The sequence below is a fragment of the Lasioglossum baleicum genome, chromosome 2, assembly GCF_051020765.1.
Source record: "Lasioglossum baleicum chromosome 2, iyLasBale1, whole genome shotgun sequence".
NCBI classification, from domain to species: domain Eukaryota; kingdom Metazoa; phylum Arthropoda; class Insecta; order Hymenoptera; family Halictidae; genus Lasioglossum; species Lasioglossum baleicum.
The window spans coordinates 13078697-13095902 of record NC_134930.1 but is presented as its reverse complement, the minus strand read 5'-3'; the positions used below and the strand labels follow the sequence as shown (position 1 = coordinate 13095902).

General features: G+C 40.5%; 1 protein-coding gene across 2 annotated transcripts in view; it reads right to left on the bottom strand.

Annotated features, from left to right (window-relative positions):
• Blo (bloated) overlaps nt 1-17206 on the bottom strand; it is a 188337-nt gene that overhangs the window by 34784 nt on the left and 136347 nt on the right. Inside the window, exon 5 of one of the 2 annotated variants that reach the window (XM_076439688.1) lies at nt 1581-1636. The exons of the other annotated variant lie outside the window; for it this stretch is intronic. Coding sequence (XP_076295803.1) covers nt 1581-1636 — 56 coding nt within the window. The remainder of the gene's footprint in view (nt 1-1580; nt 1637-17206) is intronic. 2 annotated transcript variants of the gene reach the window in all.

Below are 17206 nucleotides of genomic sequence, written 5' to 3'. Positions count from 1 at the left end.
ATAGGTATATATGGTCGAAGGGGTAATCACGGTGAGATAATGTACCCCTTTTCGGATGACCAGACGACCAGACCAGTCTACGGTACGGGCGAGGGCGCCGTGGTCTACGGTCTTGGGGGGGGGATGTTGGAGTGTGCGCATGGTGCTGGAATGCGATAGTGGAAGGGGAAAAGGAGGAGAGTATTTGGCACCAGTTTTGGTGGCAACTGGCATCACTGCCCAGTAGCACGAATCGGACCCCGTATCGGATGACGCGGCATGTTTACACTTTACACTGCTCGGCGACCGCGGCAGCTCTTCTCTAATTGGCGAGATTGTTCCGGATATAAAGATTCTAATCATCGCAATCGCGAAGAAGATCGCACGGCAAAGTGTCAACTCAAAAACGACTTAAAATTTCAGAAAAATCGTTGAACCGACACATTTGCGAAAATTTCGCACACAGTTTGCAACCTATAATCGCGATTGAAACAAAGAAAAAACAGCTGTTCCTACCATGGACATAAGAATAAGGGGACGGAATATAAACTCTTACTTTAGGCGAGGGGTGTGAAGCCACTTCCGGGGAGCGGCGAGCACGGTCACGTGGGACTCTGGTGCCCAACTAGTACATATATAATAATGTACAGTTAGGAGCGAAACTGATCACACACACTTTAAATCAGAATAACTTTTTTATGAATAGACCAAACGCGACTTCAATTTCTCTGTAAGGCTAGATGAATTAGTTTAGTAAATGATGTCGAAAAAGTATGTTGAAAAAATGCATTTGGTCGGAATTGTGAAAAACAATAGTAAAAATTGATTTTTACGACTTTTTTGGCTGGGCCAATAACGAAAATTTAAAAGATGTGTTTCGTCTACTCGTGTAAATTATATACGTGTTCTGAAAATTTAATGAAATTTGTTAATTGGTTTACGAGTTATAAACGATCAAAATGGATGGAAAGGCCGAAAATCTTGAAAGATTGCAACTTTTACCACTTTTGATCGTTTATAACTCGTAAACGAGTTAGCCAATTTCAATGAAATTTTTAGAACGTGTATAATTTATACAAGTTGACCAAACACATCTTTTGAAAAACCAAACAACTTTCGTACGAACACTTTTTTGATAACGACAACGCTTTCCGAGATATATCCTGCTGTACTCATTTAAAAAAGACACCTTGTATATTATACACATCGTTTCTGATCTGATGATGTAGCTAGAAAGGGGATGATTCTACGGAACATGAAAGTCGATAATGAAAGGTTGAAATACGACTTTATTTTCGAGAAAATCGGATTCGAGTATTCGTTCAGTTCTCACGCGGTAGAAGAAGTAGAATCAGATGACCATGGTCAGACGCGTCAGGCGATTTCTACTCGACAGTATGCGCACTCGACGGATCTTCAAATTCAATTTTTTCGAGGACACTCTAAACTAAAATAAGAAAATACATCGTGGACAATTTACCTCGCAGAAGTTGGAGTCAAAGAACAATTTACTTCGTCGAATAAAGTGGTTGTTGTATGATTTGTTATATTATATCTTCTCATTACATAGTGAAAACTATTTATATTACAGTGCTACTTACAAAGACGTCAGCGTTGTTCAAAGATAGAACACCTCGAGTGATATTTGCATTCTTACCTGTAACACACGAAAGATATTGTTTGTTAGCAAAATTCCTTTTCAGATGAAAGAAAAGAGCAATGCGAAACATATAATCACTAGAAAAATTAAATCCGAAGATTACGTGAATCATATTATTACGTAAATATGTATATGATTAATTTTCTATAAATATTATACATCTGTTATTTTTCGAAATAGTCTCTATTATTTCCGATGACTTTGTTCCATCTCTCAGGCAACTATCGAATTCCTTGACGGAAAAAAGATGGCGGTTTTGGTGTAATAAATTCATCAATACTTTTTCGCACCTCTTCCAATGTTTGGAAATTTCTATCTGCTAAATGATGCTGGAGTGATCGGAATAAATGAAAAATCAAGCAGAATTCAATTCATTCATCAAGATCAAAGCAGGACTAAACATTTCAGCGGCTTCGGAAGCATTTTTTTTTAATTGAAAGGCAAACAGTATACAGTGCCGTATGTGAGTCTTGTCAGGCACCGCCATCTTGGTTACTAATAGTTTTTGTTTCGACTAGATCTCAAATGTTCATAACTGTAAGTGTTGCTACTCAAACGTTACAAAATGGAGGGCGATTATTTGCATTGAAACTAGAGTTATAAATACTTTAATATCAATGCACCGAATTAATTTCTACACCTAATAAAATTCAACTTTGCCGTTGTCGATACAGAGCCATCGAAGAGCACATACAACAACTAAAAACTTCATTTTTCTTTTCGAAGAAATGACGAACGACAAAGAGATTCGAATCACTGTGACCGTGAAACGAATCGTAGTCCGAGGGGTTACTAAAAATCAAGGCATATAGAAGGTAGAATAGGCACGCCAAAAATCCCAGCCTATAAAGTTTTCGTCGCAGTCGAACGCGGAGCGCGCACCGGGGCGTAATTGTATTCACGAGTCGGTGGGTACAGTCTATCAAAGAATTTGTCCGCGTGGTCAAGAGGGCTGCGGAGAGATAACCGTGCACGATATATCGCGCTAATTCAATGTCTTCTCCGGCGCATTTACTTTCGTTGCAGCTGGTTGGCTGGCATTCCGATTGCGCGACGGAAGGAGGGGAGGCCAACGAAACGAGAAAAGAAGCAGAAAAAGGGACGAAACGGACAGGTCTCTGCGGTCGCCGACGCTGTGCCGAGCAGAGCCGAACAGAGTCGAGCAGATCCGAGCAACGCGAAGCCGCTTGGCTCGGCTTCGTGCGACACAAAGTGGCTTGGCTTCATTGGCTCGGCTCTGCTCTGCTCGTCGGAGCGGTGCGGCACAACTAATGTTTCGCCGGGACAGGTCAGTTACACCACGAAAACGTACACCTCCGTTGATATTGGGCCCCGAACCACAGGAATTGCCTCGAAAGACACGACATCGTTGCGCCACGGGGGAAAGAAAGGAGCACACGAGCGTGCGGTCGCGGTGTCGGGCCTCGGTTGTAGGCCGGAGAACGGCCTTTAGGAAGTGCGAAAGAGAGTCGGGACGCGGTGCCTCAACTACCTGTAACCACCTGTAACTACCTGTAATAACCTGCTTTTCTTGCAACACTTTCACGTGTTCAAGATGGGATGGACTTTCGATGGATCGTCCATGTGTCGTCATCCGGTAACGAGCTCTCGGTTTCCCGCTCGCAATCCATTCTCGATCGGCGAGCACACCGTATTCGTCGATCGAACGTCCTTATTAAAATAAGTGGGCTCATTTCTACGTGGCACCCCTAACGGAGTCGTCGCAACACGTCCGACGAAAATGCGCTCGGTTTTTGCCCAGACGAAAGAATATTGGTCAATTAGAGCCGGAATTAACGATCCTTCGGAGAAAGCTTCCATTGATCATCTGCAGAGAACTCTCCTATTTATTACTCGACTTCGGCGATTTTTTGGGGAACGCGGAGTCTCCTCTGCTTCTGCTAAGAGATGGTCTATCGAAGTGCACTATACCGTCGCGCTATTGTTAGATTTTATAATTTACATTTTTAATGATCAAGGAATAAAACGAAATCTTCTTTTCTTTGACAGTGCTTCAGAAAGTAGGAACAGAATACAACCGTCGGTAATTCTCGTACTTGCGATAAGTATATAAAATTCCTATAATTTCAATAGAAACCACACGAGATAAGACAGCTACATTCCGTTTAATGCTAGGGTATAGCAGTGTTTCTAATGCCTGTGCTGACAAATTGCAGGAAATACCATAATTGTTCTAATAAAAGGATAATTGCTCAATTGCGTAAATAAACATTTGAAACGAAAACAACGCATTTAGGGGAACGCCCCGCCGGCAGTGATTAGAGATAATTGGACCGCGGATTTCATGCATTCATAACGAAAACGAGTTTTTCAACTCAATTTCGTATGGTGGAAAGATTAAAAGTATTGAAAAATGTCGATACATTACTTTCCATTTCCCAAGGTCATTAAAGAATGATAGAAACTTCTATACGGCTACTCGGCGATCGACGCAGACAATTTTGATTTTACATAAAGATTCGCAGCCGAGCGATAATGTACGCGCGGAATTCTCCTCGGTGGGCAAATCGGGCCCTTTTCAAATGTCCTTGTCCGTGTCAACTATCCCGGTGACTTCATATTCCGAACGAAAGACCACATACTTGCGCGCCTCTCTTTTTTCTTCCCCATTCTCCGTCCCTTTCTTTCGCTCGTTCCTCCGCCCCCTTTCCCGTTTTTCTGTCTTTCTTCGCGTATTCCCCAGTGTGTTTCTTTGAGCCGATGCACGCCGCACAATTTGCGCTCACGAGCCTAATGCTTCCCGGCATTATGCTAATTTCTTCCATCGAGGCTCGGAGATATTTGCGCAATTGAAGAGTTCGCTACGCGAGGGCGCGCTCGTGACCACCTGCGTCCCTCTCCACCCAATATCGCGATTCTTTTTATTTAATTACACTGGCACGCGGATCTCGCCGGCTTTTCATTCACCTATCGCTGTACACGCCGTGAATCAAGATGGTCGCCCCTACCCGACCAGCATCACCAGCCACGCTATAAATAGTATTCGCAAAAATGTCACCTACCCTTTATCGACACTTTCTCGAAATATTAGGTTGTTGCATTCGATATTGAGAAATACAATTCAGAAATTTATGAATTCATTCATTTATTAATAGCTTGTCGCTGAATGTAGAGTTAACTATGGTGTGGTTAGGTTTAGACTATGACCAAGGTCTTCTATGAACATTTATTTTGAATAAACACCTTTCATTATATAAAACATTTTTAAAAAATTGTATTCGAACATTTCTGAGATGAACATAGTTCGGTTTCCGCGAATAAGATTTCTCTTATTTCATTTTGCCGAATGATCAGCTAATTTACAACGCGTTACACGAGACGCCCGTTCGAGAAGTGTGAGATGAAGGGTTCTCGGTGTATAATAACCATCGCATTATTACCCTCGGTGGATTTAGTTTTCTAACGAGGAAGGGTAGCTTCGTTCCAGAACGAACTATCAGAAATTGCACGAGAGGCATTATAACCAGTGCCAAGTTTCGTGTGGCACGCGAGAGATTACTTTCTAGAGATCTCCGGCATACCTTCTAGTTGGAGAAGGTTTCCTTCGGGTCTAGGAAACGTCCGGATATGATAATAAGCGATGCTCGCGCCAACGTTGTACGTCGAGCACGATTCAAACCCTCAGGGCTACGTACCAGGCTCGCATCAACAGCTCGAAGAACCAATCCACTTCCCTGAAGTCGCTGTCACGACCACCGGGAACATCTCTGTTCCCCGGGATCGTCTTTTAAATCCTCGTTGCGCCTTTCCCGACAGTCACGCCTCTTCGATTCGTTTCTTTCGGCGAGAGGGAAGCAACCAACGCTCACGATACCGCCACGTTTTCAGCAAACTGCCAGTTCTCGCAACGGCACTTTCCGACTACGTTATTCACGGGTTGGATGGGCTATTTAATGACTTCTACCGCGATGACAAACCACGAAACGTACTTGTGGACTTATTAGCGAGCAAAGGCCGACGTACTGGTCCAACCGAAAATTATCTAAGCAATGTGGTGGTCCGGCGGCTTTTCGTCGCCATTTTTCTAACAATGGTAGGACCTCAAGTGTCCGACTTCGATTTTGATAATTTTTTATGAGACGATGGTATATAGATCCCTAATGATGTCTGCATAATATTAGGTGTAATTCCTCAATAGTTTTAAAGATATAAACTATTAAACTTTCATGGTTTTCGAAGTTCCATTAGCCGTGTAAGCAGGTTGCGTGAAAGTTCAATTGTTTATATCTTTAAAACTATCGAGTAACTACACCTAATATTTTGCAGACATCATTAGGGATTCATGTACCATCGTCTTGCAAAAGATTATCTAAATCGAAGTCGATCACTTGGGGTTCTTCCCTTGTAAGTTCCACAGCTAACAGGTCACTTTTTCTCTATCGATTCTAAGCAATAAAAATTTGGACGACTTTTTTCCTCATCGGCAGAGCCGACGTTTTCAACAAATCCTATGGTTAGACTGCGGATTTTATACATTTTTGGTAAAAATGGGTAGGTCAAACACTAAATGGAAGAAACATCAGACGAATTTGATGATCAGATGAACCTATTAAAATTATTAACAGAAGAGATACTCCCCTTTCTTGTAATTGAGGCAGTTATTTTGCATAAAAATCCGCAGTCCAGTAATGGTAATCGCCTCCTCCACATTTCGAACACATTACGTACAGTCGGTGGCATAATTAAATGGACATCTTTTAAAAACTGATAACTTTTTAAAACATTGCCCAACCTACTTCTGTTCTTTTTTGAGATTTTAGGATTAGTTCAATAGATAATGTGTAAAGACATTTTTTTGAAATTCCTGCTGCCCGAAATTTGGAATAAAAATGTCGACGTCACGATTTTTAACTTTCCTATTTGTGCCTTAAATCTGTCGATCTATAGTTATAACTGGATTGCGGATCTTTATGCCTCAATGATCTCTTCCCTTAATGATTTTAATAGAGAAGAAATTATATATTGACATCGTTAATTTTAAAAATTTTTCAACAATTTTGAATTTCATCTTTTCAATTTTGCTGTAAATGCATAAAAATCCGCAGTCTGATTATTTCTTTATATTATTGTTTGTTATTATAATCTCAACGTTAACTATATGCCTTTTTACAAATTACATGCCTACTATGTAGACTGCGGATCTTCATGCATTTAAAGAAAAATTGAGTAAATAAAATGCAAAATTGTAGGAAAACTTTGAAAGTTGAAGATGTTAACATATGATTTCTCCTCTACTAAAATTATTGTGGGAAGAGAGAACATTGTATTTGGTTCCTATTTCTTGCTATCGAAGCAGATAATTTTTATTTTGCCTAAAGATCCGTAGTTTACAAATATGTTATCGCTGTTAATGGGATCACGTTAAAGTAAACTGTACATAAATAAGTAAATAATATAATGAAAATTTGTGTGTGAAACATGCCTTTTGTATATGGCCCAGTGAAATCTATATGGCGGACAGTAAAATCCGTATTTTAGATTCTAATTTGCAATAATTCTAGCGTGGAAGATGACGATTAACTTGTATAAAATAGGGTTTTTGCGAGACCTATTTTGCACGGGATCGACTAGAGCACAGAACCTACCCGCGTGGGGTAAAAATCGTGGAGCAAAGATTCGACGCTAATTACCTTTTTTTACGGGATTGGACGTCTGTATAGAGTTGTACGAGGAATGTTGGTGACAGTGCACTGGACGTCACTTCGTTCGCTTTTTCCAGCGATTTTGCGTTGTTGCGCGCCACAGCCGCCACGCGCTTTTCGTTTTTTGCGTGATCGGTATACCCAGAGAGACCTTGATCGGACGGACGCGATGGCGCAGAACGGGTCTGCGGGCATTATCAATCACGGGCTTAATGGTAGCTTCAAATGCATCCTCTATCTAACTGAACCCATGGTTTTGTATCGGTCTGCGAGCGGACCGATCTTTCTCTCTCTCTCTCCCTCTCTTTCTTTCTCTCCTCCGTTCTGCCATTTGCCGTCTTACGCGATTCGAAATTTCCATGGATCCGCATAAACGTTATTATAAATAGTTTTAACGTTATCCATCCTCCTGTCTTCGACACTAACGTCTATGTCAACGCGGGAGAGTACACAGTTATTTATAACTCACAGTGTTTATAAGTGCAGTCTTTTTACACAATTTTTTACACATTTACTGTATATGCATGGTAATAGCTAGACTGCGGATCTTTATGCACAATAAAAATTGTCCAAGTTAATTGTACCAAGCAGAAATTAAATGAAATTATATATTTTTTTTTAATCATTTGAATATGTCGAAACAAATGCAATAGTATCCTTAAATTTTCCTAATGTTTTTACAGGTTTGTATTGGACCTATTCATTGATTTCATCAGTGATTTTAATTGAAAAACTAAGTAAAAGTAACTATTAGGTGTACAAATAAGTTCAGTGCCTTTATGTATATTCAATTGTGATTGCATTCCAAATTAAAATTTTCTCCCGCCGCTTTGGTGTTTTGAAGCATTAACCTTACTATATTAAATGCACTACATAAATTCACGGTAATTGGTACACAGAACCTCAAAAAACAATACTTTGCACCATAGCGTTTAAGAAACAGCACATTCGACACTGTACTCTTTTTGCATTTAAGTAAAAGAAAAATGCTGCTGATGCTACAAAAATGATTTGTTCCGCGTTAGATGAAAATGCTGTAACCTATAAAGCATGCAAGAAGTGGTTCCAAAGGTTTTGTGATGGAAATTTTTATCTCTGTCATGGAGAACGCTGTGGAATGCCGAAAACATTGCAGTGCGAGGAATTAAAGCAATTATTGAATGAAAATCCTTGTCAAACACAACAGAAACTTACTGAGGAACTTGGTGTAACTCGACAAGCAATTTCCGTCTGTGTATTCCTTTTTTTTATAAATAAATATCAAAAGTATGCTCAAAAGGCACTGAACTCATTTGTACACAAAATAATTCTCGAACACGAAGCAACTGAGAAAATCTTATCCGCTCTTCCTACTTATTTTTACAAATAGTACCACCCTACGCACGCTTGTACCACCCATCTTGAGATACCCCGTATAAAACAGGAATTTCTAGAAATATCCAAAGTCTAACGATCAACGCTTCGAGCACCGAGCACTAAAAATGTTTTCCTTAGGGTAAAGTAGCCTATTAAAAGACCTCTTCTAATATGAGACTCCTGCTTATCTCCAAGACAGAACTCTTGAACGTATTTTAGCGATGCTGTTTTGTTCCGTAACTAAGCATTTGTTAGTTGTTTTATCTGCGCATCGCATCTTGGCGTTGAAAGCAAATAAGGGTCTTGAAAGGGCATATATTGAAATCAGAGAAATTTTCAGAATCTATATAATCTATACAGATGTAAGAAAAGTATTTTTGTAAATTTTCAATGAAGGCGCACATAAAAAAGTTGTAAAAACAATTAATAGTATTTTCTCTGCAATTCTAAGGGATTGAAATTTTTTCGAAATTCCTTCTTCACGTCATGCGGAAAACTAATAGTTCTAATGCCACAAAACAAAACGAAACGTTATCGTCTTTTTAAGTGACCATTCACCCCTTGTCCTACGATTTATTTTACGGTTTCAGTGATTAGAACTTTCTTTGTAGTTCGTAATTTCCTAAAAAAGGAGAAAATTTATATCTATTGTGTGCCGACATGTTCTCCAATAACAATACATTAACAAAACCGAAATAGAATTTCATCTCGGTTTAAAGGAGATTAATAACTAGACTGCGGATCTTTATGCAAAATAAAAAATGTTTGCATTGATTGCAAGACACAGGAGCCAAATAATGTTTTTTTTTTCTTATGATCTTGTTACTGTGAAACTAATACACTGGTGGCCTTTTAAATCTTTTTAATACCTCCACTGTTTTAAATTGTACGTACCCATTTTTGTCATAAATGTATAAAATCCGCGGTCTATTAATAACATACATATTTATTAGACTCTGTTGAAAATCTTCGTCACGAGTCTGACACGATATCGTAGGGCAAGGTCTTAAAAATTAAGAGAAATTAAGTGCCCCTTAATTTCAACTTGAATGTTTAAAATGTTAAAATTTAATGTTAATCGCGGTACAGTTACCCTATAATCCGTTGTTTCGGTGGTTATCGAAAGCCAGAAACGCGTTCGACATTTGAGAAACGGAGGGGTTTCTAGATTGGAGAGAGGCACGCCAATCTAAAATACGCTTTTAGCAAAAACTCGATCCCCCTGTAACCGGGGCTGTTCTGTTCAGCCGCATTCCACTGCGAAACGCGTTCGGCGTAGAAGGTATTCTAGCCCTGGCGTTATAAAGAAAATTTGCGTTGTAACAGCGCGCGCGGCACAAAAGGGACGGGGAGAATAAATCAAAACGTCCTCGGTAATCCGCGGCCGGTCGACACGCAAAAGAAAGGCTTAGGTTAGGTATCAGGGTTTTGCTCGGCATGAGAAATCGCCAATTTTCCCACGAGGAGCGTTCAGGAGCTACTGGGACCGCACGGCCGCCGCGGCCGTTGAAGTCGCGCGCTCGCGGACGCGCCTTAAGGCCGTGACTCGACTCGGTTCAACTCGGCTCCGTTCGTCTCGTCTCATCTCATCTCGTCCGCGAGTTCGCTTGTTCCTCCTTCTATATCGGAAATATAATTGGCGCTTTGCAAATCCATTAACCGGCATCGTGTGGCAGGTGGCGTTCCAGCGGTATTACCGCCGGTAGGCCTGTGCTCGCTTCTAATTCATAGTTTCATGCTTTCTATTGCTTAAAGACTTAATGGGGGCCGCGCACGCACGCTTCTCCGCCAGCGCAAGACTATCGTCGCAGTGTACCCCCGGCCCCAGAAAAACCATGCCACTTCCGCTCGAGAGACATCGAAAAGCATTTGCAACATTTACATGATGCGGTGCAAGATCACGCCGTATGCTGATTATACCTTTCGCTCGTGCGTTAACGTCCACACAGGGTAGAATCTTCGAAAGCATGTGCTGCAAATTCTTCGAAATACCCTCCGGCCGTACCAGATCCGCGCACCGATATTTTCAGCTTCGGAATCTATTTATCGTCGAACTAAGAACCTTTCTGCTGAAATAGAGACAACAAGACGACTCTGGCAGGTATCGATCTACCTCTTCCGTCGCTCCCGGCGAAAATCATTTTTGCCGTCCATCACATTTAATTGTGACGTGTTACAGATGTTTGTTGAATAATAAAAGGCAATAGCAAGACAAAATAATTCTGTTTCTGGTATTTGAAACTCTGATACACAATTTAGCTCTGTGAGACAAATATTTTCCAAGGTCGACACTTTATTTACTGGCAGGTTTTTAATAGTCTCTATTAGGATTTACACGAGCGCGTTGATACTGTATGTTACTAGGCTGTTTGCTTAAGTTTCTTTACAAGCCTAACTCTGGTGTTTATGTACGCGAAATTTCTACTGTCCTATGTCCTTTTAAAATCAAATATCAATCGAATATTGGTCGAGCATTTCTCAATACGTTGTTAAAAGCGACAACAATACCATTGGTAAATCAACAAATTCTTGGAACTAACATAATGCATCAACTTCTTCTGAAGTGACTGTTTAACAGAGATCTCAGTGGAAAGGGAGAGCAAATGAATTTTTATGTCAGAGAGATATTCAGACGTCACTGCACGCGTTGATATTTGCACGCGCGTGAATTTCGCGTCACGTGAAATCGCCCCCCATTTTATCTCAGTTCTTCGACCCGCCCGACTTTCACTCGCGGCAACGGTCATATAAAATCAGACCTAACGAGCGTACGCAGGTTATATAACATCCTACTACATTCACTCATGGGAGATCTCCCACTTTTTCCATAGCGAGCTTGCGCGTGTGCCTTCCTTTTCGATGCAAAAATCCGTGGCGACAAACCTCACCGAATTCTGCCCAAGAAACATGTCGCGACCAATGGCGCGCAGATACTCCAAATCGAAATGTCTCTAAAACCGTTACAAAAATTTTTCCGTTACCAGAACCTGATATACAATTTTTTTGACGTTTTACTGAGCGTTGAATAAAATTTGTACATTTTCAAAATTTCCATAATGATTAAAAAAATACGATCAAGGTGAGTGCCTGTCTGATAATTCGTTAGAAAATATAAGAAAGAACCGAAAAACGAACACCGATCATTCCTAAAATCGTTTAATGTACATTATAATTAAACTGCGGATTTTATATGTTTGCAGTAAAACTGGGTGAGTGCAATTTAATTCAGTAGACGCAGATAGAAGTAATGTAAGAATATCGAAATATTATTTTCATCTTGTATAATGATTGGACAAAGAATGTCTAATCGAGTCCTGTCTCTTGCAGTTGCCGCAGAACATTTTCATTTTGCACAGAGACAGCGTAATTATAATCGCACAATGTACATTCTGACAATTTCCTGATGTGCGCGTTGCATTTTATTTCCATTCTACCCTCGTTGTTAGGTCTGCTACTCACGATCTCTGCCGCGTAACAAAAGCAGTTTCCGTGAGAATCCGGCCGGAACAATCGTAGGAAATTAGTTACGGCGAAATCATTAAACGTTATCATTCGATAATATCGGTTAGGACGAATCGTAATTCCTGTACCGGGACTCGTTTGTCGGCTAACTAGTACGATAATCGGTCCCGATCACCTGGACAATTATTTCGGTAGAGTTCCAACAACGCAATGGCGCGGCCTGCCGCCAGCAATTCTTCTCTTCCACCCTTTAACAACATATTTATTTCGTCTCGGACACGTAGAAGTAAACCATCGAACCGGGTACGGTCTTGTTGCTCGAGCGAGAGATTTTTTTCGTTGCTTTTCTACCCGCGAGCCCAAGAAATAACAGTCGGTGCTAATCAGCTGTGATTGGCGCACGGAATAAAATGTGGAGATACCTCGTTCCCCGTATTTCCTTCGGTAAACCATACCGTCGGGTAAATCTTCACCGGTGGTGGTATATAATTACTAAGATTATACATATCAACACAACTAGAGCGAAAAACACTGACCCGGTTGTTAAACCGCTGCGTGCGAGTTGTATCGGCTATCTTGCAGGTTGGCGAAGTGCGCGCGCCCGCTGCTGCTGCCTACTGCAGCCGCTACCTACTGTCTGCTGTTGCTAGTGTTGGTGTACCTTCACTCTCGGTCGTCCTATTTATAACCAAGGATCGAATTCCATCTAGATTGGAAAAGGTAACTGGATCGAGTTGACTAGATCGATCGGCCCGCGAAAAAAACAGCTGGTCGTGCCTCGACGCGCACAGCACACCGAAAATTCTTTTCCCCTTTTCATCGCGCTCGCTGATTCGTTCGCTAACTCGCACCGCGTACCCCTTCTTCTTTTACCCGACGGACTATTTTCTAAATTAAAAATTGCTGGAGTAGCCTGTTCATATGAAGCGTGCGATTTCTAGAATTAATTTCAAATGAACACATTTTTAGTAATAATGCTGTTTATCGAATTACCAACTACTGGATTCTACGCATTTTATCCAATAAGGTTCTAGTCTTATAATTAAATTTTTTTAAGCTCTACGTTCTGATGTCAACAAATGACAGTCGCAAACAAAACAAGTGAAGGCCGGGTCTGGCGAAGGAAATTCTGCCCTTGAAACCGGTTATGCAATATGTAAAAAAATTCCAAGATTTTTCAATAAAACACAATTTAAACTTTTGCAGTCGGAGCTATTTTAACGTGAAGATTAAATATTTCTTCCGACCTAGAATAATTTCATTGTATACGAATTTTTTTATTAATACTTAACACATTACCGACCGGTGATTATTGCATAAATTTGAAAAATGTATGATTCGTGTGGCTAAACACTTTTTAATGGAACCCTCGACAGTGACAACAATTTTCATTGTGAACTAACAAGTTACCCTCAATAACGTCGTCTAGTACACTCATTTAAGATTGTAATGTAAAAGAAAATTTCTATGTTTTCTTTTGGTACAGCACAATTATTGAAAATCCTAATAATAGGCTTCCGGTAGGTAAAGTGTTAAATGTGTAGTAATTGATTAATTCTAATACGTTCCTCGGGGTGAAAATTCACTCATTTACTATTTTTGCATACTATAAAATGACTGGTATCTCTTTATCTGTGTGTAGGGTTGCCAGAAATGTTTTATCCAAATATAGAAGAAGTAGTGAAAACTGCAACTATGTATATATGAGATAGGCTCAAAATATAGGAGTTCAAGTAAAAGAGATGCACAGCACATTTTAAACTTTTTTATTCAAACAAAGATTTTTGAAAATTATATGCTATTCAAATATGATATAGGAGATCAAGTTCAAACATAGAAGACTCATATCAAATATAGAAGATCTGGCAAACCTATCTGTGTGTGAGATGTATTAGGTCGTCCCAAAAGTTCCTTCCGGAATGTGTTCCTTTAATGTTGCTAAATAAATATAAACAATGCGATAATCTTTATGTTGATGTTATAGTACTTCCTAACATGAATTTGCATTATGTGCATGAATCGAAAACCAACTTTTGGGACAACCTAATATTTATTTAGCAATAGTAAAAGAATACATTTCAGAAGAAACTTTTGGGACAACCTAATATTTCTCTAAAATGTGACGTCATAAATGAAACATAATTTGTTATGTTAACGTGCACAGCAGAAAAGGGTAAGGTATTATCATAGAATCTTTCATGCAACTATTTCCGAGGAGCGTATGAGGGTTAATTACCAATATATTTAATAATGTAAACAATATTGTGAACAGCAATTTTTAGTGGTGACTCTGAGTCGCCTCTCGACTGCTAAAGGCTAAAATGTAGTAAAGCGTTGACCTAAAAAAACCTCGGTTCTGTGCTCTTTTTTAGATCGTACATTTCGAGTTTTTCTGTCCCCTCAGTTAAGGACAGTTTTCTTAGATCAAGGCTTAACTGTACTGACAAGCCAAAATCGACCACTCCGTATGTTACAGCGAAATAGAAAATTCGTAGACCGTATGATGTGTGCCGATTCGACGGGGAACAATGATGCTGCGAAGAAGGAAAGGCATCGGCCCATCAAAACCGGCGACAGCCTCGTAAAACATGATACACTCGGGGACGAACAGTAATTACGACTTTCACCAAAAGCCGAGGGTACCAATTAATCCTTCCTAGGAGGAATGTAGATGCACAAGAACGAGCTACATATCATCTGATTTATAATGCCGCGCACTAAAAGGCATTCGCCCTAGGAAGCGCGTTCTAATTGGAGGTATGTTTTTCCCGATCGGGGTCGCCGATGTAAAGCGCGGCGGGCACACGCGTGTCTCGTACATGCGCGGACCGGAATTTATGCCCGGTTATGTCGTGTGTTTTAAGGGATCGTCGCTCGACCGTAATAATTTACGAGCGGTAAACCGGAAAAGAGGGAATATAACGCGTGTGTAACGTCGACGTCAGCGTCAGTCGTTCGCTCCTGATTAACTGGGCTGGTGAACTCGTCGCCGCCTAAAGCGGACATCTGTATTTCTGCATTACATCAGAACGGTCGCCGTGTGCCGCGCAAGTCTGATCCTCTAATCGCCTATCCATGCCTCAAGGATAAATCAATTTATAATTGATAAAATTACAACCGTTACAGTGCCAAGATATATCCTCGCATTGAGAGACAGGAACCCATCAATCCTCTAAATTGAACACCATCGTCGTTTCGCAACGACACACCCTTCCTACTTTAACCGTCAAAACTTTCAAAACAAGAATCTACTTAACGCCTACACAGGTGGCTAATCGTTCTTCAAGCGGACTATAACCTCTCAATCATCGAAGCTAAATACTTCGCCGAAAGGTAAACACTCTTTATTAATACGTTCCCTGCAGTCGAGCATACCACAATAACACTTCTGTCGTTTATAATACGCATCGAAACGTACATTTTATGACACAGCTGTCGTCGATAAACGATTCTAAGATATACTTGCGATACGAGGATATCTTATTGACAAGTTAATTGGATCTGTTTACGTTCTGTCGTTGCGGTGCTACCCGGAGTTTTATTTATAGAATTGTCTTTATTTAAAAACATTTATTACTAAAAAACTTTACTTTACCGGAATCAAAGTTTGTGCCTTTCTCCTATAAATTATGATGTATTTTGTATGTAATTTAGTAGATTTGTACCCGGGGCGGCCGCAGATCGAAGTTTCGATCCTGTAGGATCAATGGTTCAGGAGTTATGCTTGCTTAAAGTTGGGTAATCTGCAGTGTTTTTGACAGGTAAAGGCGCCGCCATATTGGTTTTTAGCGACGACTGTGAGCAGCTTACGTTGCCGCCCCCTCGACCTGATCATCAACCAACTACCATTTAGCTCGGTAGGCGGCGCCTTTACCTGTCAAAAACACTGAAAAATGCACAACTTTAAGCAAGCGAAACTCCTGAACCATTCATCCTACGGGATCGAAACTTCGATCTGCAACCGCCCCGGCTACAAATCTACTGGATTACATACGAAATACATCATAATTTATAGAAGAAAGGCACAAATTTTGAGCCCAATAAAGTAAAGAGCAGCCCTAAAAAAATGTGTTCATTGAAAACTAATCCTAAAAATCGGAAATGTCACATATTACTATTCAGAATATGGACATTCGATGACCTTGAATTATGTTGTCAATGTAATTATTCTGGACAATTTTTTACTATACTTGTTACCGACTTATCGACACGAGACTGACTGCAAAATGCAAGTTCGATACACCGACAATGATCCTTCGAGACTACACCAGTCGTTTGCTCAAGCTTTCGGTACTACGTTAGACAACATACGAAAAAATGAAAATCGAAATAAATAATCTTGATTCCTATCGAGAGGATGAAACGAGAAAACGGTACTCACCACATAACGGTCACTATATTGCGTCGTACACTTGTACACTTCCCGCGTGTCGATAACAAATGACGCGGTTATCACTGTCACTCACGGAAATCCACGTGTGTTCATTTTCACTCTCATTATACTAATGACACCGCGGTCGGAACCTTGGGTCCTCGAGTCGTAGGTTGCGGCGGGCGGTGGGGTAGCAACACTCGCGAATTTTTCATTGGTGGAGAGTCGCGAGAGACCCGAACAGAATTCCCGACGATCGAATTGGGACCGGAGCGGAGGGGATTGGTCCATCGTCGATTAACACATTGTTTTCGGGCGGTTTTTTCTCAATCCATCCCATAAAGCGGGCAATTTTTTCAGATTCGTGCTTACAGTCGCGGAACGATTTTAATAATATAATTATGACTTACCTACTACATGTCTCACAACGGCTGGCGCCTAATTTTTACTGCACAACACGTTTTAAGCGTCTCCCGCAAACAACGTGTTAAATATGACTGGGGCTTTGGGCACGATTGAGAATGCGGGTTCATAGCTTGCACCAAAAATTCTCTTCGAGACGTCACGTTCTGAGAACTGTCGCACTAACGTATCGATAGACAGGGTGACTAGTTACGTCAAAATCCGTACTATAGGTAGCTTCTGTGTATGATTGAGAAAATCACTATTTTTTAGAAAATATAGTATGCATTCTTATTGGAATTTTCGAAGTTT